Consider the following 27,408-nt stretch of genomic DNA (forward strand, 5'->3'; position numbering starts at 1 on the left):
ATTGTCTATTCAGATCCTTTGCACCACTTTTAATTGGGTCACTTATCTTCTTATTGATTTCTAAGAGTTCTTTATAGTTCTATACTCAAGCCTCTTATCAGATACACGATTGGCAAATATTTCCTCCCATCCTGTGGGTTGTCTTTTCACTTCCTTGGTAGAGAGGGTTCTTTAAAGCAAATGGTGATGATTTTTGTTAAACGTGTCCTGAAAAAAATATCAGCTCTGGATTCCCTGTTTAATGCTCAGTGTAATGAAGACCCTGGATATTAACATGAAAAACCCAGGAGTTCTGCTGTGGAAGTTTCACTAGATTAGGAGAGACATGGCACAAACCACAGACATGACGAGACACTGCCGCCACCGGCCAGCAACACATCTGAGCCGTCGGAGCAGCATTTGGAGTGAGTGGGCCCAACGCGGCGGCTCTGCCGTCCCCTAGAACACTGACCAACCACTTCCACTGCATGAAGGGTAATCACAAACGTAAACATATACAGAATACACACTTCTTGGGCCTTCTACTTTTAAATTCTTTAAAACACTGTACACTCTACAAGAATAATTTTTCTTGGCAGATGCCCTGTGTAATAATGAGGGACTGCAAGAGGCAACATAACAAAGTTTTGGGAGGGGGACTGGTTTTGGAGGTCTTGGAGCATGAGTACAGAACTGTACTGGGGGCGAGGTAGGTTTACGTGCCTACACAAAGCGGGGGGGTCAGGTGAAGTGGCTGGCAGACGTTAGACGGATTTTCCTGCGACGGGCAGCGTGGGACAGGAAGCGGCAGTAAGAGGTGCGGTGGAGAGGTGAACTGGCAGACGGGAAGGGAAGCAGGGAGACAGGGAGACAAGCAGCAGATCCTCTTCAGCACAAGCTCTCCCGCTCCACCACGGGGAGAGACCTCGCTCTGGAAAAGACCAGCGTCGACTTGGGAAGACAACGCACTCGAGGGTGAGGATGGTACAGAAACGCTGCCTCTAGAAGGCCAAGGAGTCAGAACTCGATCCTGTCGGCGACGGTGGCACCTTCCAGACTCCTGACCAGGGACAGTAAGGACCATACAGATGGATCTGAAGGTGACACAGAGGAGAGACAGAAAGAGAAGATCACTGAGGTAGGTGGATTATTCCTGGAACGACGGCAGCTGACTAGGGCAGGGTCAGACCCAGAAGAGATTAGTTGGGGTGGGAAAAAAGAGTGGATGAGAATCAGTAAAGAAAAAACTGACAGTGGTGGATAAATACCTGCAGGACTGAAAAAAAAAGAAGACGGGTGGGGGTGGGTTAAGGATGGTTTCAAAGAATGAGCCTTAGTGACTAACGATCAAGTTAAGACCACAGACATTTTTATTTTGAAGAGAAAGGTGAGGTGGTTTCAAATATGCTGAGTAAGAGACATACATAGAAAAACCCAGGGAGAACATATCTCAGGCCATGAAAAACTTCCACACAGTTTCATTAAAATGACCTGTTGCTGCTCTCTGAGCACAGCTATACAACAAAACAAAACGGGGAGTAAGGGGAAGGGGGTAAGACACAGCTAACAAGCACTGCTCACGTATTGACGGCAGCAGCAAGGAAGCCGGAAGCAGAATAAAAACCAAACGGAACGAAGAACAGCCTCCATTTCTGGTGTTAATGTGACCGTGCAAAACCCTGATTCTTTCTTGTGATTCTTCTCCTTCCACTGCTTATGAATATCACACTCCTGCAAAGTTCCCTCCTTCTATTTGATACCATATAATTCTTATCAGGAAGGTTCAAAGGAGCATTAATTAGGTCATTCATCCTTATCAAATCTGTTCAGGAAAGATCCCATTTCCTTGAGAAAATAAAGAAGTACAATAATTTGTCAAGTTGGAAACAGTTCTCCAAATCATCCAGATGTGGAAATTTTGTTTTTGTTGTTTTGGCTTCTTGAAATGTACTGTTTGTATTTGCCCTTTTTTCTGATACCCATGGGCAAAAATACATTTCTCAATTATTCTATTTCCTCAAGTAGTATTAACATAATTATTAGTATATTTAAGAAAAAATTCCAATAGCTACTTTAAAAATTAAAAGCACCTCTCTTGTCTATCATCTGAGATAACAAAATAGGATCTTAATCTTGCCAAATAACAAGGGTAGTGAATAAAAATGGGCAAGGATCAAGCAAATTTGAAGAAACTAATCGGGAAAACAACAAACTTCATAAGTTAATAAAAAAATGAAAGCCCATCTGATACCAGTATTTTAAGATGATGAAAGTAAGTAGTGAAGATGGATTAGCTTGTTTTGGAGGACGGCTTCTTCTCACTGTTATTTACGGTGCCAACTCGGAAAGTGTGCTGTTTGGCAAGGTCAAGTGAAATAAAGATAATGACAGCATCCACTTAGTCAAGGGTAACAGTCTCTCAGTCTGATGCATGGGACATCAATCAATGTCATCCTAAGGCTGCCCTCATGCATCCGAGGGAGGAATAAGAGTACCGGTAATACCAAAAAGTGCAGCGATAAATCTTCTATGTACATTTGTAAGTTCATTCAATTTGACACTTTTTGATTCCACACTTGTAAATAACTTGTTATTTATCTTTGGGACTTTACTTGTTTTGCTGACATATTTATTATTGGTTTTCTTAAAATGAGTTACCGAACTATGCTGGTAGCATTCATTAAACTGGAAGAGCAGACTTCCATTAACTATTAATAATTTTTACTTTTACTTTAAATGCTACTCAAATGCATTGAAGTGACGCCATCCATGTAACACCATGAATAAATTTCCTTTAATTTTGATTCAAAACTGAAATATCAAGCTGGTGAAATCATAATTAGGTCAATGTTCAAACATAGAAAAGAAAAAGAGATAGTATCAGCAATGGCATGATAATATAAAGTTGTCTAAGAAAAACAAAACACTCATTAGTGGACAAAAGTAAATCCTATGTTAATACTGATGTGGACATGCTGACAAAGTTGTCATCTACACTGCACTGAAGTAGAGACAGTCAGTAACAGGTGGGCATCTCCAGTTTGTCCCAGCCCGTATTTAACAAGTATTAAAGTCTCCACATAAAATAATCAGTGAGTCTTCCTGACACAATAAGAACCACATGGAATACAGAACTGAAAGCCACTGAAATGGCAAGAGATCTCCAAGTACCAAGGTCACTACTCAAATGACTACTAATGACATTTCATTAGTGCAGAGATAGAATAAAATACTAGAGAATGGGTGAAGTCTCTACCAAGTTGTTTTCATACTAATTCAGAGTTTTACAATCCTGATTTATAACTTCTTTAGAAGTTATAAGGTTACCAGAGAAATAGGCTAGTTTGCTGAAATATACAGGTAATCAAAACTTGCCATAACTAAATATTTTTGATAAGGAATACGGGTATTCCATAGCTCAATCTTCCTTCCAGACACTCAAGTAGCAGTTCTGCTTAATAAAGAAAAATGTAAACATTCATACCACAACCTCCAATTTTTAAAAACTGAGTGAATGATACAGAAAGCAAGCCTCCAGTTCCTGCGAGAGGCCTCAGGACTCTGGCTGATGCGAGCTCACTATTGCGAGCTCACTAAACGGTAACAGGTGCCCCAGATGTGGGTTAGCACACTGTTCCCTTCCAAATGTCCACGGAGACATTCGGTGCGTGCAGAAAGGCCCTTGACATCTGGTCCAGTCAGAAACGTCCACGAGCACATCTGGTCCACGCCGAATGGTCCTTTCGAAAATGCCCACTCTTAGAAAACATCTCTGGGTTCAAAGAGCCCATATAACTGAATGTTTTTGGCTACACTTTTGGTTTCCGGGATTAGCACATAGAAGTGCTATCACGTTTTACTGGTCCAAACCCTGTCACGGCTGTAATTGCCAACAATATCCTGCTTCCCTTGGCAGCCTATAATGGCACATGCCAAGGACCAGATGTCAAAGGTGTCTCCATGGACAGTGGACAGGGCCCAACGTCCTGCAAGGCAGACATGAAGTACAAACGCTTTTGCAGAAGCAGACCCTCCCAGCCCTTCTCCGCCACATTTAACTCAACGTGTGGAGGAATCCACACACGGGCCCGTTAATGCTGCTGAGTACAGAAGGATTACTATTTAAATAACAAAAACTTGCATATTCCTTTCGATTTATTTTTCTCCTGTGGAGGAAAGAAGTGTTACTTCTTTAAAGCCCAGAAAGCAGAAGGACTTTTGTTTTTACACTCTGAGAAGGTGAACAAGTCACCTCTCCCAGAAAACATTAGAAAGTTATTAAAGGAAGCTTACAATTCTGTTATCATTGGGGGGAAATGCTAAAAATACTAGCTTTAGACTAATTTGTAGCATTAATATTTTTTCCTGCTTTGTTATGTAAGGCAAGGTATAAAAAGGCACAAATGGAAAGAGCTGTTCTGGGGCCTCTGCTACAAATGTCCCGTACAGACTGCACCCGGAGAGCGTTCCCTTAGAAATGTTGTGACTGTGCTGAGTGGGACCACCGACGACCGTAAACCCACGCTCGTCGGCCCCGTGTTCCCCTCACTTCCAGCAACAAGAGATGGGGTTTGGAAGGAAGTACTCAGAGGCCCACTGAATGTGAGGACCGCAAGCTCGTTTTCTCAGGGACATCTTTGGTGGAGTAACTAATTGAGATTAATAAAATTAAAACTAAGGAAAATAAGGCTGATAGTTCTGTCTACATAATTAAGGCCAAGGGGAACCTGGTGAATTTACACATATGGACATGGATAGGCCGTACGGGTAAGAGAGAGCAACTAAATCTACTGGGTTAAACAAACATTCAGTCGTTTAAGCTGGCGTATTGATATTGTCAAGTTCCCTAAATTTGCTTTCTGTGCACATTCGCACCCCTTCTCCTACAAACTTCAGTTTACATTTGTCGTTTTTCCTCCCTCCAAGATGACAAATCCCGCCTCCTCCCGGCCAGTACAAAGATAACGCCCCTTTGTTGCACCTGGCGTGTCCTATGTGCTGGTGAACACGAAGAACACACGACGCTGTGAGTCACCATTAGCTGCCAGTGTCAGCGCAGGGGAGTCAGGGAGTCACGGAGTCACGGAGTCGCGGAGTGCACCCTCTCACTCGGCCACTGGACTGCAAACAGGCCCCCCCCGCCCAGGGGGAGAGGGAAGAACTCCAGTTAGGGCGGCCTTCATGTCAAATGACCTACACAACACGCAGACTGCAGTTTATAATGGGCTCAAAGCAATTCAGTGGATCTTTCTAACTGGAGCTTCATGGGGAAAAGCAAATTCTGCTCATCTTACAAAGGGCAGTACATCAGTGCCCAAAATAATCATGGATAACTGAGTTATCTAAATTCGGGCTTTAATCTGTTGGCCTATACTTTTTTTTCAGTATCTGTTTAAAGTACCCAAAATTGATTTCCCAAACTGATTATACGCATGAAATATTAACATATGGATTATTTCTACTGTTTTCTGAAGTGCGTGAAATGTCTTCTGTAAGCAAAGGGGGGCCAATATCAGTCTCAGGCTACAGCACTGAATCCAAGGGAAGTTCGATACCTATCAGTACTTGATTGGAGCTACAACATATTAAGGTAAGACCAGGGCTGCCTATAATAATTCCTGGCACCAGACTTACACTTCAAATGGGCCTTTGAGGGCAATGCCGTTCTACCGGGCAGAGAGAGCTGAACAAATGTCAACTTGCCAAGAAGGCGTAGATATAACAGTATTAGTTTGCTAGGGCTTCCAGGGCCAAGTACCACAGACCTGGGTGACAAACAACCAAAGCTTACCTTCTCACAGTTGTGGAGTGTGGAAGCTGAAGGTCAAGGTGTCGGCAGGGCTTGTCTCCCCTGAGGCCTCTCCCCTTGGCTTTCAGACAGCTGCCTGCCCCCCGGCCTCCTTGCGCGGCCTTTCCTAGGGGAGTGCCAGCCCCGGTGGTTTTTCCTGTAAGCGCACCAGCCCTACTGCATTAGGACTCACCCTCTGACCTTACTGAAGTACGTCACCCCTCCAAAGGTGCCATCCCCAAGTGCTGTCAGCTGGGGCTCACGGCTTCAACGTGCGATTTGGGGCGAGAGCAATTCAGTCCCCAACAACAATGGGCTTTCACCTGCAGGGGAGGCTGCAGTGCACACACGGCGGAGCTGTGTGCAGCGGACACTGGACTGCAGCCTCTTCACAAATAGCACGCGTGTCTTTCTCACTGGCATCCAGGCCTTGTACGCTGCTTCACACAGTGTTAAAAATATATAAATATAGATTAAAAACAAAACAAAATATAGAATTCTTTGCCTCAGTAAACATACTAAAACATGTAATGCTGTGAACTCGGCATTTAAAAATGGCCTTTCTCTTATAGACTACAACATGCAACAGCTCATAAGAAGCACCATGGAGTCAGGCAGTGCAGCAGAAGGTTTGCAAAAGCATTCCAAAAATAAAGTACTTGGAATTTTGGTGCAAATCTCTAAATGCCCTATAACCCCATGATTATTCAAACACAACACAACACAGCACAAGGCACAGGCGTGAACGCTGGGAAAGAAAGCAACACAGGGCCACACTAGTGGGCGGTATCTGCGTTACAGTGGCCAGAATAACACCAGGTCGGCTTTAACAGAAAGGTACCCGCATCTTGGGGTCCTCTGGCCTCTTATCAAACAATATATATTTTGATCTGTGCTACTAATACGTTAAAATGTCTTAAGTGTTTAAATAATCCTTTTATAGTCCCTAAATGTTTCTGCGTGGCTGGTGTAGGTCTTCTAGCCTCATTTACAGGGGCTACAGCTTATATGCACCTGTTTTTGCTTAACGGACCTGAACCAAGCGTGCAAAATGCTCCTCAGATCTTTGGCTCAATGTTCACTCAAATCTGCTCAGAGCATAAGTTCTGTGAAACACTGAGCACAGGAAATGACTAGGTAATGTCGATGTGGTAGTTCAATAAACGGTCATGAACCTAACAATGACGGGATTCTTAAGCGTCATGACTAAGCTACTCACCACTAGAACAGATCCCTCCTGGATCTCAGATCACCCTAACTTAAATAAAATACCCTAACCTCTTTAATTTTCCAAGCTAATGTATCTATTGGGTCTTTGCTGGGAAGCATTTAAATGACAAAAATGTGCATGATATTGTACGTACCCAGGTGGTTACAACCAGCAAATCCTCAAAAGCTAAACTCACGATCACTATAATGCAGAGGGGCCTTTTTAGAGGGTCTCACTGTTTCACTTCCATGGAGACTCTGCCCTTGGATGGATCCATGGCTTCATACTGCATGTGTTCTACTGAGTGTGGTTTTTTTTAAGGTATTTCTTCCCCCTACCGCTCCTCTCCCACCAGCGTAAACAACTCTTTTACCCTACCACTCCCCTACACGGCCCTATTCGGTTTGTTCAACCATCACCAGGAAACTCTAGACAGAGAAAGAAGGTGGAGGCATTTTCTCCCAGCCCAGCATCTCTCTCTTCTCACTGACTTTTCTGTTTCCCAGGGAGTCTTCTTTCCAAATACTCAACAGCTAAAACCAGAAAACTAGAAGCTCAGAGAGGGTCAGCTCCTCCAAAGACTAGTACCCCCCAAAATAGCCAAGTTATTTTTTTAAATCCGTAACTGTACACAGACAGTGACCAGCGGAAATAACTTTAACTCACCTCTACTCATTAGCTAGGAAAACCTCCTAAATGAATGAACATTCACACGTGGCCTTGATACAAGTACTACACGGGAGAAGCCACTCAGCAATGTGGGACAAAAATTTAACACACAGGATCACAAACACTTACCTAACACCTAGGAGTATATGCAGCTGACACTTTAAAGCAGGGCCAAGGTAAACACTCATGTTTCCAGACTCTTAAAGGAACAATACCCAACACGCCGAGGGAGAAAACCAAGGGGAATGGCGCCGCGTGCCCCAACGGCCTCTCCACAGCCTGCCCTTTCTGGAGTCCTCCAGACCAACGGGGAGGCTGCACCTGAGCACTGCCGTGCAGGGAAGCAGTTGGACTTTCCTGCTCCCCGGTGAGTACCTGGGAAGAGCGACCACACACGACAACGTCTGCGTCTCGGGGAGGGCCATCCACGGCCCCAGTACTCTGCCGGAACAAGGGTGCTGCCCCTTCCAGGAGCCGGACGCCATCAGTGGCAAGAAGAGAAATGCAGAGTGTCAACTTCACCTCGAGATGGTTGACCCAACGGTGATATTTTACTTATGTGTCCTGGGTCTATGTAGTAGTCCTCCATCTGGTTAGTGCAGAGAGGGCATCGTTTGTTTTTTCCATTGTCCCTGTAGTCTGCCCCCCCCACAACACCACACCACGGAGGCCCAGCCCTCTAGCAAGGCCGGCTGCTAATAACGTGCTCCTGTTCCTCTATTTACCCACCCGTCAGACTGAGGCTTAACGTTAGGCAAAAAGTGGGGGTAAGTACAGAGCGAATCCAAGTGAGGGAAGGAGGCCATAGTAGCTGGGAAGCCCCTCTGGTCATTAAACGCTGATGGACCACTCAGGACACAGACCTCCCTGACACAGAGTCGGCACGTCTTTATGGAGTGCCGGGTGCCTTTACGAGCGCAGAGGCCCCACGGCTGGAAATCACCAACATTTTCCTGTTTAGTAGTAGTTCTTCCATTACCATAACTGATGGTTAAAAGTCATTTCAAGGGAAATAATGAAGAAATATAAGCATAAAATAAACAGTAAAGGGTTTATCGTTAATGGAAACTGACACCTTTTCATTATAAACTGTTTTTACTTTAAATGTTCACAATGCACACACATTTCTGTAATTAAAGATAGAAGTCTAGGGAAACACTGAAGCATTCTCTAAGTATTTTTATATTCTCAAAAGTAAGGTTCAGCTCCAGTTCTCACAAAAATGATTTTAAAGGAGTTTTTACAAAGACTACAATAAAAATATGATAAATCTTAGACTTGAGGGTTAGAAGATAAAGATAAGGTTAAAATGAATAATGTTATATCCTCCATATAATAAAAGATGCACCTTATCATAATACCTTCACGAACATGGGTTATGTTTTAATGGCACATTTGTCAGCACTCCAACTGTCAAAGGCACGTAACCACGGAGTCAAAAATAGAATCAATTCCTGCACATGAGCTATGAGGAAAGAAGGATACATTAATAAAAATATCAGTGCTTACCGGCTGTAACAGGAAATGCCAGATAAGCATCTGGGAGTCATAGAGCAAAGGGGAAAAGAATGAATGATGGAGCTCATGTGAGCGGCAACGGGAAAGGGACCCAACCTGGTCTGAGAACCAGAGGCATGGGCGTGGGGGGGAGGTGGGGTAGAGAGAGAGAACGAGAACCCCCTGCTGATTGACATCACACCAAGAGGATTTCCAGGATCCAGAAAAGCACCAAAGACAGACACTGGCCTTCAGCAACTGCCAGAGGACCTACAGTAACGACCCCTGGGCTCTTCTCCCAGGAACTAAAAGGAAAACACCTTCACCTGAGCATTTTTGTGTCCATTCTCCAGACGCTTATCCTCCAAGAGGCATGCGGTGACATGGGTCAGTGGTAGGAACACAACAGAAGCACTAGGGAGACCAGCTATCTCCACCTGGGCAAGGTAAGGAAGCCTTCCTCCCAAGAGGCAGCATTTAAGCTGGACTTTAGAGGAGTGGAAGTCTGCAAGGTGAATAAACATCTATTTTTGGCAAAAAAAATAAATAAAAAGGCAGTTCTGTATCAGTCACTAAATACATAGGAAGGGACGGCAGTGGGATATGAGGTCAAAGGAAAAAACTGCCTTAGAAACACATTCTTAAAACACACGGCGTGCACACGCACACGCACACACACACACACAGACACACACGGCCCTTCCAGAGTGAGCCTTAGGAACAGCTCTGAGGTGATTTCTAGATTAAAACCTATTATCAAAACATGTTTCCCTTGGAATTCCTCTAACAGGGAAGATGTACACAAACAGATTTAATAGGATTAAAATATCAATTGATACCAAGCACTTTAAAGTATACCAATGTATGTGTGTGTATACATTTATGTCTAGAGATATACATTATGTATAAATATATGTATATACACATTATATATACATATGTGTATTATACATGTACACCATGTATAAGTGCATGTGTGTATACAATGTATATGTATATGTGCAGATAGATGTACACACACATAAAAATCACAGGTATCTGATTTCTCTTATTTTAATGAGAATAAACATGCTGGATGCCAAAAGTGAGATAAACAGGCCCACAGGATTAAGAAATGGGAATAAAAAAGGAAATTAAAAAAAACTTTCCTTAATATAATTTTGCTAACTTTGATTGAGCTTAACATAAAAAAAACAGTTTAAAAAAAGGCGTACAGGGCCCTGAGTGGATAATTTGAGAAGGAAAAGGGTCAGTGCAGCCAAACCACGGTGGAAGCCACAAGCTGCTCCCTGGCAAACATCTTTGGAACTTAAACCTGACGGCAACACTCCTCACTGGCACGAGTCAGTGTAATTAGCAAGCTAGTCACAATTCTATTAAAATGTGCTTTACCTGGGTGAGGTGTTTTTGTTTAAAGGAAATAAAGCAAAGTCAATTCACCAAATACTACAACACATTCAGCTGCTGAGAGGTAGGGACGGAGCGCGTGCGTTCCAGGGACCTGGGGCTTGAAGAGCCTCCCACACACTCTCCTGAGACAGGCGCCCACACACCCTGCTCTGCATTCTGCCCACGACGGGGAGCCCACGGGTGCCTCCCCGAGTGTCGCCCACCTCCTCTCACAGAAGGGCATCGACAGGTACCGGCGGACTACAAACAGAGCAGAAGGGAAAACCAGTGTTATAAAACCGGAGATCTTGCTGATATTCCAATTCCTGAATTGCCACGCGTGTCTCCCTTTAGCGTGTAAGACCTGCCTGATCAGTGAAACATCTTATGACTTGAGCCTCGTCCTCCCCACCAAAAAAGACAGATTATGTTGCCCATACCCTGGTGTGATCTTAAGATCTGTTACCAGAGAACTGAAAAAGAAAGAAGTCAAGTAAGGAAAAAGCAATTCTTTGTCAGAGGAAAAAAAGGCCCCACGGAAGATAAACGTGACATTAACATGATCCAAGAATGGATTTGCAATCTAACGAACACGGTCCCCACACTCTGGGGGTCACGTGGAGGAGACAGGGAAAGGCTGCGAAGTCAAGATAAAAATGAGGATATGCTCTAAGAAGTCCAGCTCCTACAGACCTGTACATGGTCATTCTATGTCACCTTATCCCAAGTGAATGAATATGTTAGGATTCTTCTTTTTTGTATTTCAACTTTATGTAGCTAGGTGATCCCTCCTACTATCTTTGAGGACCCTGGTAAGCCTGAAGACCCCAAGCTGAGAAAAGCTGACCCACCACAAGAAATAAGCAGAGCTGTTCAAACATAATCATACCTATTTCTTTTCTTACCATGTATTTCAGGGTAAGAAATATACTTACTAGAAGAGAATGCCTGATACTAAAAAAAGAAAGGTTAAGAAATCTAAAGGCAATTAATGTCCACTCACAAATGCCAATAATCTTCGATAATTATGGAAAAGTTAGTAACTACTTTTATCAGTCTACCTGTCTACCCACCTGCTACGTACTTACTTTATTTGTCCATATTAAATCAAGTACACAGAGTTCTGGGACTGGTAGGGATCTATTCCAAGGCTTGTGACCAAGAATACCATTGAGACTTCATGAGGTTTTAAAGAGAAAATACATTCTAAAACTTTTATACTTTGAATCTCCCTTCAGTCGTATTTTTCATCATTTGTACCAAATTTTGTGGCATGTCACTTAAACATTGCAGGAAGCAAGCCAAAAAATAAATCTTAGAGTAGTCTTTTCCCTGAAACAAATCCCAAGAAATACTTACTCAACAGAGTCCTTGGCATAGGTCCAAGTTAGATTCTCAGTTTCATCTGAGAGACTTACACTATGCAGAAGCCTTCAGATTTTTTCTGTGTTTTGGTTTAACAGCCAGCTTTTACCACTTGATTTCTGTGCTCACAGTCTTCACCACCCGCAGAACAGAAGTGGCTAAAATGCGCTAACGAGTCCCAGGCCCCACGGCCTGCAGCCTCTGCTCACTGCCAAAACCCCAAACCACAGTGCTGTCCCGGACTTCTTCCCAGGCCTCTCTTGGAACCAATGGAAAAATGTCCAAAAATGCCTTTTCTCAGAACAGGCGAGAAACGAACATAAAATCACAGCTGCTGCTATGAGAATCACAGAAACCCTATTCCCCCACTCCTTAGTGTTTATGAACAGATCTGCTTTTTGTAATGATTAATGGATCCAAAAAGCCCACAACTGTCCTAGAGGTGTACATGAAAGAACTTAACACTTCCGTAACCTAAACAAACGTTCTTGTGGAAGTGAGAATTCTCTAACCATCTCAGTACATCTGACACCTTACATACCTTTCCTACTCTCCATGGAGACACACTGACCACGAGATCATTTTGTATGCAAAGTAATTGACTAGTGGGTATCTGTCAGGCATGGGGATTTGTCAAATCCAATTCTCTACAGCAAAGCTTAGGAAATGAGGAACTTTAATCAGCTCAGAAATACACATCATTTCGCACCTTGTGCAAAATAGGAGCCCTCACCTTCCTCAAATATAAGACCTCCTAAAATGCAGTTTTTATTATCCAAGGTTTCCAATAGAGCCTATCAATCATTATTTTGTCTATTTCTAATGTCTGAAATAAAACACAGTTGTTCACACACTTTCCTAAAAGTTTAATAAAATCTGGTATGACGAGTTCAGATGAAAAGAATGCACCTACAGTGCTTTGGTATTTATTAGCAATATTAACATAATAAATTCTCACTTTCATTTATTGTAATCAGTAGCAATATGTACTGGTCTCAGACTAGGCACTAGAGATAATGTGACCAAAAGGACCTTACACCCTTACAGCACCCGAATAACCACCGAATCACAAGTCAGCAAGCAGCAAGTGCATTGAAAGGTAGGTTAATGGTTAAATAAAATTTCAACTCAAAGGGCAACACTAGTTCAAATACAATGTGAGATTTTAAGTTGGCTAACTTAAAGATGGCTAAAGTTAGAATACCAAGAGTTTTCATCACAATCTTATTAGACATGAAAAATTCATTACATAAAAGTCTATAATGATCTATTCCTTCTATCCACACATTAAGCTTATTAACTGTAGTTTGCATTCCAAGACACACAACCCTAGTGTTGAGAATACTAAGAAGTCTGCAATCATAAAAGAGGATCAAGAAAACGTATCAATATATTGAGAATCAAGTTCCTCTACCTATCTATAATTTGGCCTAAAACTCACACTGATAACTTGGCAAAAGTATCCCTTTTGCAGGAAGAGGCAAGTGTGGTACCCAAGATTTCATGGAAGAGCAGAGGTTCAAAACAACATATGACAGTTAATATTATTTTATACCCTGGAGTTAATGCTATAAAAGTCAAAGAATTAAAAAAAAAGTTAATAAAGCCAGTTTCTTACTCAAACCTCACAAAAGTATTAATTCTGTGAAACTATTACATTTCTAACTACACTTTTCAGCATCCTCAGAGATTCAATATACTGATAACATCTTTTTTAATTCTGCATATCTGGTCACCCTGCAGATATCTTAGTACTGGAAGCTGAGAACAGTGAGATTTGTGGATGCTTTTTGCTGTCACTGTGCCAAAATATTTACACTTGAACAAATAGCTGTTGAGAACTTGGGATTCACACCCACACGGCAGTTCTGAAATGAACCGAGTGATACCGCTTTGTGATTCTGCCCTTGGGGGCCCCTGCTGAGGAAACCACATGTATAAACAAGTTAACAGAGAAGCAATAATGGATTCTGCTGCTAATTCAATAAGTCAATTACCTCATTATGAAATCCACTGTTTGCTATTACATTTAGGTTCCAGGATATTTAAGAGTCAGTCAATCCCAAGTAGGTAAGAAAAGAAAGAAGTATACATACTCATTAAGATTACCTTTGCTCCAAAGATGAAGAAAACTCCTGTCCAAAGGCTGATTCAAAATCACAAGGCAGAATTTCAAATTTCCTATGGAGAAAAGGAAGGGAAATGCAAAGTCAACTGAGTTTCCTTGTTTAGTCTATAATCATATTCTATTAGTCCAGATTTTCAATCTACATAGAGCTACATTCCAACTGCGGTTAATCTCTCATATTCTCATTTTTCAATTCATACCTTAATTTTAAAAGACACCATAGATTATATACTTTAGTCAATATGTCCATCACATCAATATATTTATTGTTAGAAAGATTATTGTAAAAAAAGGAATTTATCATAAAAACAATTGGGTAAATTTTGTTTCTTGTAGTTTACAGTGCCTAGCAAAAGTAAAATGGCAGATTTTGACATAAACAAATCTTCACAAAATGGCTGAGTAGTTTTAAAATATTCTTCTATACATACTGAAGATAATACAAATTCTATCAAAGCATGATTATACAAGAAAATGGCAGAACTGATCATCTGTATCTCCTACAGGTGGCTCTTAACAAGCTTCAGATACAATCTAGCCAGTGTTGACAAGAGTTTAGTGGAGGGAGGGAGGGAGGGAGGGAGGGAGGGAGGGAGGGAGGGAGGGAAGTTTAGTGGAGGGAGGGAGGGAGGGAGGGAGGGAGGGAGGGAGGATGGTAAAATGGTGTGAACTCTGGGTTTATAACAATCATTGCAGATGATAAATCTACCCTTAAGTACACAGAGTAGTGGATCTCAACCTCACTGTACATCAGTCACAGATTCAAAAAAAAAAAAAAGACAACCCCAAAGCAAACCTGCTTCCCTAGAGATTCTGATTAATGTTCCTGAATTAGGCCTGTGCATTATAATTTTTAAAAAGCATCCTGAGAGCACTAATGGGTACCCAAATTTGAGAACCTGGTATGGTACCTTAAAAGATTAGCTAATGATTGTGCAAAGCTATCACAAATAGCAACATTATTTTAAAATACTATTCAACTTTATCTTCCCTTTTAAATTAGTTTTGTGAAGAAAAAAAAAGTATAGAACACCATAAAAATTACTTGTAATTTTTTATAAATGAACATAAATGGTTTACTTTCTTTTTTAACTGATATGGTATAAGATTTAAAAAATGATTAAAGACCAGTACTCTCAGTGAAAATACATTGAAATAAAGCACAATTTACAACAGAAAAAATTTACTGAAAGGCATTAGCAAGTTATCAAGAGTTTATGGTCTCTGTTTAAAAAAATAGTGGAATTCAGATAAAATCAATATTAGCCAAAACACATATCAGTCATTATATATAAAATACCTGTTTTGTTAGAGAACCAAAACCATTATTATGAATCTCTCACCCCTGAAAGTATTTCAATTAAATAATGAAAACTCTAGGGCATGGAGGTTCACTTTCATATTACACGGCTTCTATATATAAGAGGATATTTTTAAGTGTACACTGGGAAGTCAAAACTGCCAAGTCAATTTGTCCTTTGAGGGAATAAATTGCATATGGACAAAGCAAAGCTATTAAAAAGCTCTGAGCAAATATCCTATACCAAAGTCTATTAAAAAATAATCGAATTACCGATAGACTAAGAATTGGAAAGTCATAGAAAAAAATGCTTCTGAAAAAGTAAACACAGACACAGGTATTTCTCTGCATAGGTACTTCTCTGCAACCTCCCCTGCCCCCACCCATGCCCACCACCCAGAGTAACCATCTGAAACAGCCCAGTGACACACCCCTGGTTTAGATGGCCAATCAGATGGTCCCTCTGCCCTACATCATCTTCAGACCCCATTTCTCTGTTTCAACCCTCAGCAAAATCCACTTCAGTGAGGTTTTCACCCCCCCCAACCACTTCCTGGAATGCCTACAGTCAAGGTCACTGATGGTCTCTGTTCTAGAAGTCAACGGCTCTATCTCAGTGCCCACCTTGGCCAAAACAACTCAGGAGCCTAACAGAGCAGGTCGCCTCCTCCTTCTTCAATCATGTTCTTCCCTCGACTTCCTGGAAACCCCGCTCCGCTGCCTCTCTTCCTATCTGACTGGCCACTGCTTCTCAGCCTCCGTTCCCACCTTCCGCTCATCTGAGCAGAGAGCCCTCAATGCACAGTTGTGAGTAAAGGCTGAGCATCCCCAGCCTCCAAACCAGGAGTGTGCCTGGTGCCTTTCCTTGGGCTTTTTCTGTATCACTCTATATGGACTCCCCAGTAATGCTCTGTAGACTCCTGGCTTCTAATAATATCCATGATGAAAACACCCCATATTCATGTCTCTGACCTGAGGCTTTTGTCCTAAACTCCAGAACTACACAGGTTTACTCGCTTATTCAACAACTCCTCTTTAATACGGAAAATGCATCTCAAACTTAACATGCCCACAGTAAAATACCTGACTCTATTTCTCTCATCAAATCTGCTCCTTCCAGCCTTGGCCACCTGCCACCAACACCACCACCGATAACCCATCCACGAGGACAATTCTCCTTCTCTAGAGTTTCCCACACGGCCCTCTAATCAGACTTACTTCCACATCTGCCTCCCCTAAAATCTGTCCTCCACACAGCAGCCAAATGGATCTTGTTAAAATGCAGTCAGATCAAGGTAATTCTCTGTTCAGAACCCTCCACCGGCTTCCCTTCACAGTAACAGCCAAAAATTCCCAACAGATCACCGACAAAGCCCTGCATGATCCCACTGTTCTCTCTCCACCCCACCCTCTCTGTGACGGACACACTGGCTTCCCCGTTGTGCAAATACACCAACAACCAGTGCACCACGTGTGTCTGTGGTATAGAGAGCCCCATACTCAGCGAGCACCCCACTTTCTCTCAGTCTGAACCCACAGGTCTCGGCTCAAACGTCGGTTACCAAAGAGCTTCCTTGCCCAACCGACCTTAAACAGTAACACCGACACACTATGCCAGCACTTACCCTTAACCTGATTTGCTTTTTCTAATGACCTTATAACCAGTTTGCTCATTGACCCCTTTTTCTAATGTCTGTCTCCCTGCACAAAAACAGAAACTGCCGGGTCAAGCACCTACAGCAATGCACCGACCGTACACACAGCAGGCAGTCAATGAATATTTGCAGCTCTTCCAAGTCTGACTTTATGTCCATTCACAATAAATTGACTCCAGCTCTTCTAATAATCAAGTGGCTCCCCCAGTTTTTCTGGGGACAAATGGTTCCATACCCAACACGATTTCTCACGGAAGCAGAACACAGTGGCCTTTTCTCGATTACAGAACGTGTTCCAGGAAGGATGCTAGCAGAGACGAAAACAACAACTGATCATCGTGTGCTAAAACTGCAAGATGGTGTTCTGATCATTATTATTGAAGAAAAATCTAAAGAAACTGGAGATGGTCCACAGAAGTCCAACTATACAAATAGCTCGGAAATATTTTCTTTGAAAACAGATTAAGCTTTTTCAAGCTACATTGGTGTCTGCACTAACTACCTACTTAAGAATAAAGAAATCCAAGTAATATGACATTGAGCCCTGGAAACCCAGGAACAGGTTTAGTTATGGTCATTCAACCATTCAGGCAGAAAGTGTAAAGAGATTCTGAAACGTTAAGTCAATTCCCAGGTAAGAGCATTACCTCCCACAATGCAATGGTTAATGAGTCTGTCCAAGTGTGGTAACACTAACATGATATAAACTACGCCTCTAAAAACAAAATGCCCAGTAAATTCCCACAGGCATCCACCTATGCTAGAAATGCATGTGAGTTCAGAAAAAAAAGGACATTTTGTACTTTATAACTAGTAAGCTTCTGTTGTGTAGGAAGTAGAGGGCACAAGTGGGAAGGTTAAGTCTGACAAAGTTTCAAGTCCTTCCTGGCATAAAAAGAGAAGACTACACCAAGAAACATTTTCTTCACCTCTGCAAAGGTCAGCCACATTCTCGTTCCCAATAAACACATTCTCACTAAAACCCAAATGAAGGGAGCCGAGTGCTTCGTCTCGGCTCACTGACACCGTGTGAGCTGCCAGCTGAGCTCAGAGTGGCCGTCTGCTGTCAGGGGTGACCAGGACCACAGTAAACCGTGTTTCCCGTCAGTCAGGAAAAATCAGTCCCTGCCCAGCACACTGCAGATGTAATGTCACAACCCTAAGGGTTCATCATAAAGGACTAAACATTACAGCCTGTCACATCAGTCTGGACGTGTTGACAGCTAAGGCCCACGATAATATTCACACTTGAAAGGTCGATTTAAAATGCTTTCCGCAGGCAGACTGCATCAAGGGTGGGCAAGTGCTTCTAGAACAAAACAGAGGCCCTCCCTTCCGACCCCCCCCCCTCCCCGGGAACAGAAGGAGGGCCACCAGGCCCGCAAACTCTCCCTCTTCCACACCTTCCCCAGCCCTCGGGCGAGCTCTGGCTGGGTACGGGGAAGCGGGCTGGAGGCGAGTGCGTTGTGAAGGTTCAGGGCTTCACACGTGACTGCTCTGTGGCTGAAGAATGACAATATGGGTAACTTTTCTTCTTTTTCGATATTCCTTAAACCCGATTTTGATTCAAGGGTCAAACCAGTATTTATAATCAGAATACGTCCAAATTAGGCTAAACTGGGACATACTCAAAGCACAGACTGATGTTCTCTGAGACCTACAATTCGTAAGAAGAAAGCAACTAACATGTACTTGGATTTTCAGTTCACAAAGCAGTTCACCAGCCTTCCTAAACTGACACTCATTATGTAGCATCTCAGCATGGGGTCTAAGGACCTCTGAATCAAATCGAAGTCTTTCTGTTCACTTTTCTAAAAAGAAGACAGTGCATAGATAAATTCAAAATAACTGTGCACTGCGAACTCTGACTGCACACACAACTGTGTATCCCATCATATCAAGAGTCAGTTTTAGGAAATCTCACTAAACTCAGGGGAGGTGAAGACTCTTATCTCATGGACACTGGGGGCTTTAGAGGATTCCAGGGGAACCCCTGCCACCCGCAGGCAGAGTTCTGGCACCAGCCCCCCCCCATCGACACACAGCACACCGGTGGCCCTTACTCAGGCCCGGGTCCAGGTGAAGTAAGTAGACCTGCTGCTTTCTGTTCTTTTCCACAGAATCATACGTATGCAGTACACTCTGTAAGCAAGGACACCCACAGGTTTTGTTTTTAAGGGGGAAATACTGGAAACAACGCATTAGCACAGGGTTACGCTGTGCCCCGCAGAGCAGAACAGGTGTCTAGGATCTAATACAGCAACACCTTCAAGACAAAAGTAAGTGGAAGAACCAAGATGCAAACGCAAAGACGTATCACAAAGCCATCGGAATTTAAATGGCTTTGTACGAATTTAAAAGGAAAATATATACATATATTTTTGCAAGTACCAAGGATATTTATCAAAGAGGAACATTTTTTGCTGGAACAAAAATATAAGGAAGCATTACTTTTTTACCTGTTAATCTTTGTATCTTATAAATGTGGTACCTTGTGATTATCAAAAAAGAACATAAAATTAAAGAGCTTAACTGATGAAAAAAAATAACCTTCTCAGGTAATGTGTCCCACACCAAAGAAGATGATGGCCAATAACCTTTAAATACCACACCGAATACAACAAAAATTAGTCAACTAGGAGGTTATTTGGGTTTCACAGTAAACATGAAAAGCAGGTAATTGGTGAAACACTATCTAGCATCCTTTCCTCCCCAAATCATTGAGCAACTATGCTAGTTAGAGTGGATTTTTCAAAGTTTGTTTTGATTTTATTTATTTATTTATTTATTTATTTCAAAAAAGCTGGGAAAAGGCACTTAGAACAGGATTCTCAGGGCAGCAGAGGAAGCTGCAACTTCAAAGAACAAAATGCAGGGTTTTCATCTATTGAAATGTGCTGGAAAGAACTCAGAAAACATTTATTCTTCAAAGCTTGGGGTAATATTTTTACAAGGCAGCATTACACTCAAGAATTTCCCCACACCCCAATTCCCCATTCTGTGAGTATTTTCATACTTTCCCCACATGGAACATTTCTCTTCATCAACAGTTACCAGACATGAACACAAAAAGAGGTGGGACACGTTACAGCTAATTACCTTAGAGAATGAGAATGAGCAAGGGAAAACACTAATTTGCCTTGGTATCATACTCCTTTTAAAAGTTTTATTTTAATTAAAAAAAAATCATTGTATGTTTTCCATTACTATCTACCCCCTTAGAATTGGTGAGCAAACTCATTAATCATTCTCACCTATAAGCCAGGGTATTTACCTCTTTCTGCTAATAACAGTTACATGCTTCTCATTTAAAAACAGATTATGCATTTTAGGTCTGTAGAAAAAAGTCACTCATCACTCTAATCTTTAAAATTTCCCCTGAGCCCTGGCACAAGGGCATCATGAAATTACTGTTTCCAGCTTGAACTTGAACTTTGAAAACATTCACTCTGTGGTTCCTACCTCACTGAACCAATTACAGCCCCCCCCCACACACACACAAAAAAACCCCTAAACATACACAGGCACAGAAACGATTTAGAACATTCTGGAATTATCATGGTTCAGCTTCATTCCAATTAACCTCAAGACGTTCTGTGGTGGAAGGGCTGTCACTGATTGGGGATGCAGGGACCGTCAAGGAGAGAGTAAGACTGACCCCCACAGGACTGAGGGCTTCGAACCAGCAAAAGGCCAGCTGGTGTCCACCGTGTGGTGACCCCTAGCCTCGTTACACACTCGCTGTAATACGTCAGCGTACTAAGCCACACTGCCAGTGACTCCAGATCCAAAGGGAGGGGGAAGCCCACTCAGATCACAGAACGGCCAACAGAGCGCTTAGAAGTCTCCACCCCTTTCCCGTCTTTCCCATTTTCCCGGGAAGTGCTGACTACCCCTCTGTGAAATGAGTTCTCAGTAAGAAGAGTAAATCCCACCAGGGAGGGACTCACTCCATCTGTGGAGTAGCCCACCTCTTCGTCCCGCTGCTTCACTAACACATTCCCCTTCGCGGCAAACTATGCGGGAGTCTGAATGCTTTCCCGAGCAAGCCGAGAACCACTCTCTGTGGGTCAGACCTTTGGGTCCCTGAGCCCCCAGATCGCCTGTATCACAACAAGCTCAATGAACTGCCCTTAACTTAATGCATGTCGCCCATTTGCAAATCAGCTACAAATGGAATTCTATTTCTATGGCTTTCATTATAAAGTCAGACATTGATTATCAAGGCAGGAAAGGGAAAGAAACACTCCAAAGACTCCAGGCCTGTTAATAATCAATAAAGCTTATAATTGTGTTGTACATGCCTGGAAGGTTTCCATCTGAACTCCGCACCTGGAGGTGATGGGGGCAGAAAGGAGGGGCAGACAAAGAAGCCGCGGTGGCTCCGTTCCTCCCCGTTCCCTATCAGAACACGTACATGGTGGTTTTACTACCCTGGGCACACGTCCATGGACCTGATTATAACTTTACCTCTTTCTGTACCTTTAAAGGAGGCATATCAGAACGTGAGGGAGCACCAGTAACGTTACGAGATGATAAATGTAGCGACCTTGCACTGTGACCCACTGGCCCAAAGAGCTAAGGATGGGGGCGTCCTGATTTCCATGCTGTCAATACCCTGCCAAGGCCAGTTTCAAGCTAACCAATGCCTCTCAAATTCCCTGGGTATTTAGCCTTCGGCTGGAGAATTTCTTTAGGAACAACTGTTTTTGAAAAAGAGTAAGAGTGTTTTGGATTCCTGTATGTCTGGTAACTTTAAAAGAGAAAACACAGTTCTTGAGTTCTTGACTGTATGTAAATAAAACTTAGCAATCATTTTAATTTCAAAATGCTAGAATAAAGAAGTTATTCTTCCAGGTGAACAGGGGCACTTACTTCAGAAGACTGATCCTAAAAGTCGTGAAGGGTGAGTGAGAATGCCCCGGGGTAGGAAAGGTAGGGCGTCCCCGCGAGAGAAAACACCAAAATGCAAAAGGGTCAAACACGCAGTAAAAAGAGTGTCCAATACTGTGAATGGGGAAGAGAGGTGTTAAGGTAATCAAACAAGGAGACCATCAGATGTGGGTGGCTCTGTTACTATACATACTTAGGTAATCATTAATAAGGAAGGAAGCAAAGGAAACTAGAGATTGTTGAGCATAACTGACAAGGAAGCGAGCTACAGCTTCCCACACCCCAGGGGGTCACAGCATTGCCCGGCGGAGGATTAACACCTCTTCCTCCCCCGCCCCCACACCAGACTGGTGAGGGGACGCAGGGGGAGGTAAGCACTTGAGCCAGAGAAGTCAAAATGGCACAGAGGGAGGTGCCTGGGCACGGAGGCTTGTCAGTCTAACCAGAGAGTGAACCCATGAGAAGGGCACGAAGGCTTGGGAAGTTCACTGGTTATTTTGAAAAAGCTCCTGGTGCGCCCCAAACCTGAACTGATACAACCCCAGGGGGACAGAGAAACCCCCTCCAGCGTGTGCAAGTGCTCTCTCCCTCTCTCCAACCTGCATTCGCCCCACGCACTCACATGTTCCCTCTCCATGACCATGGCCTTGGCAGCCATGGGGCCGAGGGCTGTATGGACTCCAAAGGCAGGGCCCAGGCGACAGCCTGGGTACCACAGCACAATGGACTGCAGCCAGGAACACAAGCCCAGCTGGCTGGGTGGTGAGAGAGGCTGGAAGGGACTCAGCTTCAATATGAAACAGAAATTCTGGACACTGGTCTTTGTTTTGGATTCCTCTACGGTGGGACAGAGATGAAGCTCGGGCAGCCTTCCACCCAAAGAAATCTTGCCTCGCCACAGCCTCCTGTGCGTGAGTTGTAAAGTGCTTTTCTGTGTGTCCTACAACAGAGCCCCTCCCCCACTTCCACCAGCGACAGCTGTGATGTCTTGGTGGTCCAGGCAAGCAAACCAGTCCTGAGCCAGAGGCAACTGAGGGCGTGTCTGCCTCTGAGAAGAAATTTAAGAACCAATCACAGCCAGCCAACGAGGGTCACCAATCAAATCATTTCCTCACTTGGCTTCTGAATCTGCCCTGAAAGAGCCTCTCCCCAGCTCCCTGGAGGAGGAACAGCCTCAACGGGTGTCAGTGTGGCAAAGCCTGATTCAAACAGATGCTTGGTTGGATAGACTCCTGAAAACTTTAATGTGCCTCGGTTGGTTTTTTTAACAAAGATAATGGCAGTAGAAAACGCTAGAGAAGAGGCGCACAGTAAAATATAGTTTACACCATTTTAAGCAGCAATCACTATCTCACTGTCCCAACTCACATTCATTTCAGGCAGAGATTCTGAAGAACTGAATAACTGATTTTACTTTTCAGTCTCCATTCTCATATGGCTATTACTGGCCTCACTGCTTAGACCACGGTCAACGTCTTCCAGATGGCTCTAAGACTGTGAATGTTTTCTTTAGGCTTGACGCACTAAAATTAAAATGAAATTGTTTTTAACATTATTTTTGTTAACTCATGCTCTTCAGCATTAAGACTTCAATAGGTACGACGTCTAAATTAGACTTCTCAAACAAGCTAAAAAGAACTTCTGAGTAGGATTATGAGTGAGGTCTAAAGACGGGAGGTTAAGTCGGACCTGAATGTAAAAGTCAAAGAATTTATCCCATTAGCAACAGAATAATAGGTGCCTGCCAAGCCTGCAAGCTGTCATCTGAAACTCTGGGCAGTTCCCTCCTGTGAGCTCCAAGGAAGCAGGAGCCATAGGTAGGCTCTCATTTCCCCAGGTACTGTCAACCCCAAAAGAACAAGATGCTATTATCTGGTCATCAGCAAGCCACACCATCACGTAAACTGTGCCATACCGTAACTTCCTATGCAGTTAGGTAATGTCTACTGCACGCTCTGTGCACCAAGCACTGACATTCTCCCCTTCAGGAAAAGGGCTCAGAGGGGACAGGAATTTTCATCCTCCGTGCTGGGCACGGAGGAGAGGCTCACTCAGGGAGTGCGCAGTGAATACAAGAGTAAGAAAAACTACAGTTAGAAACTGAAGTATTGTATGTGCACTATTTCACGTAATCCCTGCAAATAACGGGGACGATCCTATTACCGTTTCATCTCACCAGAGAAAAAATTAAAGCTTGAGAAGCAAAGTAATTTACCAAATGGCAGCACAAAGCCATTTTCACACCAAGGCCCCCTTCGTGGCTCTCTCCACAGCTAATGTGGATTTCTACTCATTTCCACGCTTCTTGCAAACCCTGAGGCTGAGCCCTGGAGTTTGATTTAGAAAACACTCGGCAAGTTGAAAGATTCTCATTTACCCATCAACGACCACTGTGTTTCCCACAGAGTAACAGGCTGCCTATGAGCCTTGGAAGAAAGAGAATAGATGGGAAAATTAAAGGAACCTTGAGAGAAAGGCAAGTTTGGTGGAGATTTCAGCGTGTAAAAGTCCTGTCTGAGTGTCTTCGATCTTCCTGACTAATGTAAATAAAGTCCTCCTTTCATACTGTTATTTTTTCTTCTATCAACCTTTAAAAGTTGTTTCCCAAAGGGCATATATTATTTTATCATTTAAAGTAATACGTGTTTCATGAAATCTGAGCCAATCCTTAGGTTCAAAGAATGGTTTTTCATACAAGTAGGCCATCACTGCCACCTGGCTAACAGTGACTGCAAGAGGCCACCTCAATTTCAGGAAGGTTAAGCGTGACCTTCCTGAAGGAAGATGTCTCTAAGGATCCATGGAAGCAGGGAGGAAGCAAGAACCTCCCGAACAGACGTGTCTTATTCTCTTTTCGAAGAGGCTCACACAACATGGGGCACCAAATAGCAGCCCAGGAAGTACCAGCTGGGTAGCTCCTCTGGTTAAAGCATCGTCCAGATTCGTGAAGGCTGCGGGTTTGATCCCTGGTCAGGGTATGAACAAGAGGAACCAACGAAGGCATCGGTAAGTGCGAGGACAAATCGATGTCTCTCTCTCTCTCTCATTCACTCCATCGCTCTCTCATTCACTCTAAAGTCAATCAATGCTTTTTTAAAATTAAGGATCAACTGAAAAGACATAAGCAATCACTGACTTGCTTTGAAATTCTGTATATGGCAGTGAATATTTTTTTAAAAGTAACCTAAAATAATAGTTAAGGTAATTTTTAACACACATAGAAATGTGTATGAAATCATTTTTTAAATAAAGGGCCAAATAAACTACAAAAATGGGTTATTTCTAAACTCCTGGATATGTTAACATTTCAAGAGAGACTGCACATATAAATTTTAAAATGTAAATGGAAAGAATGCACAGGACCTAAGGATCACTTCACTCATATGTGTGACTTAGTACAAGGGGCGCCTACAGATGATGAAAGGTTCCAAAGAAAACAAAAACAACTTTTCCTGAATGGACCATTGATCGGGCGCTCACTTTAGGTAACTGCAATGACTGTGGTCATTGTGGATTTTCATACTCTAGTCTCTGCTTCCGCGAGGCCTGACTTCTGGACTCCCTCGATCACCTCCGAGTGGCCCAGTCTGAACCTGCGTCCTGCTCCGTCGGTGGAACCGCTAGGCGCCCAGGTTCCTCTTCCTCCATCAGCAAGCCCCCCACTCCCCGCCCCACACCCACTGGTGGAGCTCTAGGATAACCCTGGCCCCGCCTGCCTTCAGCAAAAATCCTGTTAAGTGGACGTACAGGGACGCCCTACCACAGATGTTTCTGTAGCAACTGCCCACCCACTGACCCCGCCCAGACCCGTGGCTGTAAGTGCCCCCCCCACCAGCCCGTGTCGTGCTCCGAGTGGAGTCCAGCCCCCTCCCCCACACAGGGCCCCACTGCAGGGGTCCCTACACCTGCTGCTGAGGCCCCTTCCAGAATAAAGTCTTCCTTATTGTCCTTTAACAAGTGTGAATGAAAACTCTAACGGTTTGCGTATCTTTTCCTTCAACACCTATTACGAGAAAGTGAAGTAAATCCTAGACAGTGGTCTTGTGATTCACTGGCAGATGCCCTCCTTTTTCTGAACAGAATTTTACTGAAGGAAGAAACAAAGAGCAGCAGGCAGAAGGTTTTGGTCACGTTTCAGCAAGCTCATTAGGACCAAAAAAAAGAGGGAAACACCTACCACAAGAGTCGGCTAGAACTGTACGTACTGGAGCCCCGAGGAGGCTGCGCCAGCCTGGGGGAGAGGGGAAGACGCACAGCGATGAGCTGGCTGGTAAGCGTCTGTTTGGATGAGTCCAGACAAACAAATCAGTCACGAAACAGAAATAACAGCTGTGTGCGCAGGCCCATCCCCAGGTGAAGCATACTGTGTCTTTGTGCCATGGGGCAGATCAGGGAGAGGCGGTGAAACAGGACCAGATAAGCATCTACACTGCGAACCATGAAGCAACACGAAAGAAATCACAGTACTATTTTTCGCCCTGACTTCCAAACGGCAAACTCTCAAAAGGACAAATGAACGGAGTCCAGACTAATGGAGTCACCTACTGTACCTCTCCTGCGCTCCCTCACTGATTCCCTGTGGCTCAAGCTGGAGGGGACACAGACACACGGCGGGGGGGACACTGGGCCGTGATGCGCTGAACCCGGGCTCCATGAGGCTGGAACACGTCTCTATCTGTGTCACCCAACAGATTATAAGCACTCACTGTGTACCTGTAGCTCTTTAAAAAAGTCAGTCTCTGGACCTCAATTTGCTCATCCATCTCTTTATTCAACACATTTTATTGTGCTGAGCATCTGTATGATCTTGGCAGAAAGACATCGGAGACAGAACTATAACATCTGCCCTCAAACAGCCCAGGGTCAAGGAGACAGATGATTAACATAAGGTTGTGTGAGAGAAATCAAATAAAAGTATAAGAATAAACCTATGATTGGAATGTGTGGCCTCAGGGCTAAGTGTATCTTGAAAAGTTTTCCCAAAATTATTATTCATCTAAAGAGTTAATAACCACTATCCATTTCTCAAAGTATAACTACCACCAATTGTTTTGCAATACATTTAAAATTACATTTCAATAAAAACAACTATGAAATGGATTCATTCAAATTTAAAACTAAGTTATTTCAAAGGATTAGAGAAAAGGGGAAAACTCCATGTACTTGAATCACATCCAAGGGTCATATTTAACAGGGACCTTCTCAAATACCCCACTGGTAGCAAAACAGAAATTCATGTGTCCCTGAAATGGTACCAATTTCCAATCACGAGCCTGCTTAGAGAAGGTCTCCTTCAGGAAGAATCCATACGCATGCATATAAGCCCATAGAATCATAAAGGAAATCCACACCAGCCTGAACCAATCCAGGAAATTTTTCATTGCTGAGTATATTTAAAAAACAGACTTCAAAGACACTTGAGGAGAAGTGGGATCATTAAAGAAAAAGAACAATGAATTACAGAACAGCCACCTCAAGATAACATGTAAGGGTGAAAGGGCACTTTCTTTAATGAATATCCAGAGGTTTGAGAAT

At 43.3% G+C, this 27,408-nt stretch overlaps 1 protein-coding gene across 2 annotated transcripts in view; it reads right to left on the minus strand.

Moving 5' to 3' along the window:
• The window catches only part of TPK1 (thiamin pyrophosphokinase 1), a 264,873-nt gene that overhangs the window by 201,677 nt on the left and 35,788 nt on the right, over positions 1–27,408 (minus strand). Inside the window, exon 3 of one of the 2 annotated variants that reach the window (XM_053663182.1) lies at positions 14,007–14,078. In XM_053663182.1, coding sequence (XP_053519157.1) covers positions 14,007–14,078 — 72 coding nt within the window. Of the gene's footprint in view, positions 1–13,993; positions 14,079–27,408 lie in introns of both variants that reach the window. The other variant, XM_053663183.1, reaches the window with a different exon arrangement.

Source organism: Artibeus jamaicensis, unplaced genomic scaffold (assembly GCF_021234435.1).
Source record: "Artibeus jamaicensis isolate MK-2021 breed Jamaican fruit bat unplaced genomic scaffold, CSHL_Jam_final contig_1044, whole genome shotgun sequence".
NCBI lineage: Eukaryota > Metazoa > Chordata > Mammalia > Chiroptera > Phyllostomidae > Artibeus > Artibeus jamaicensis.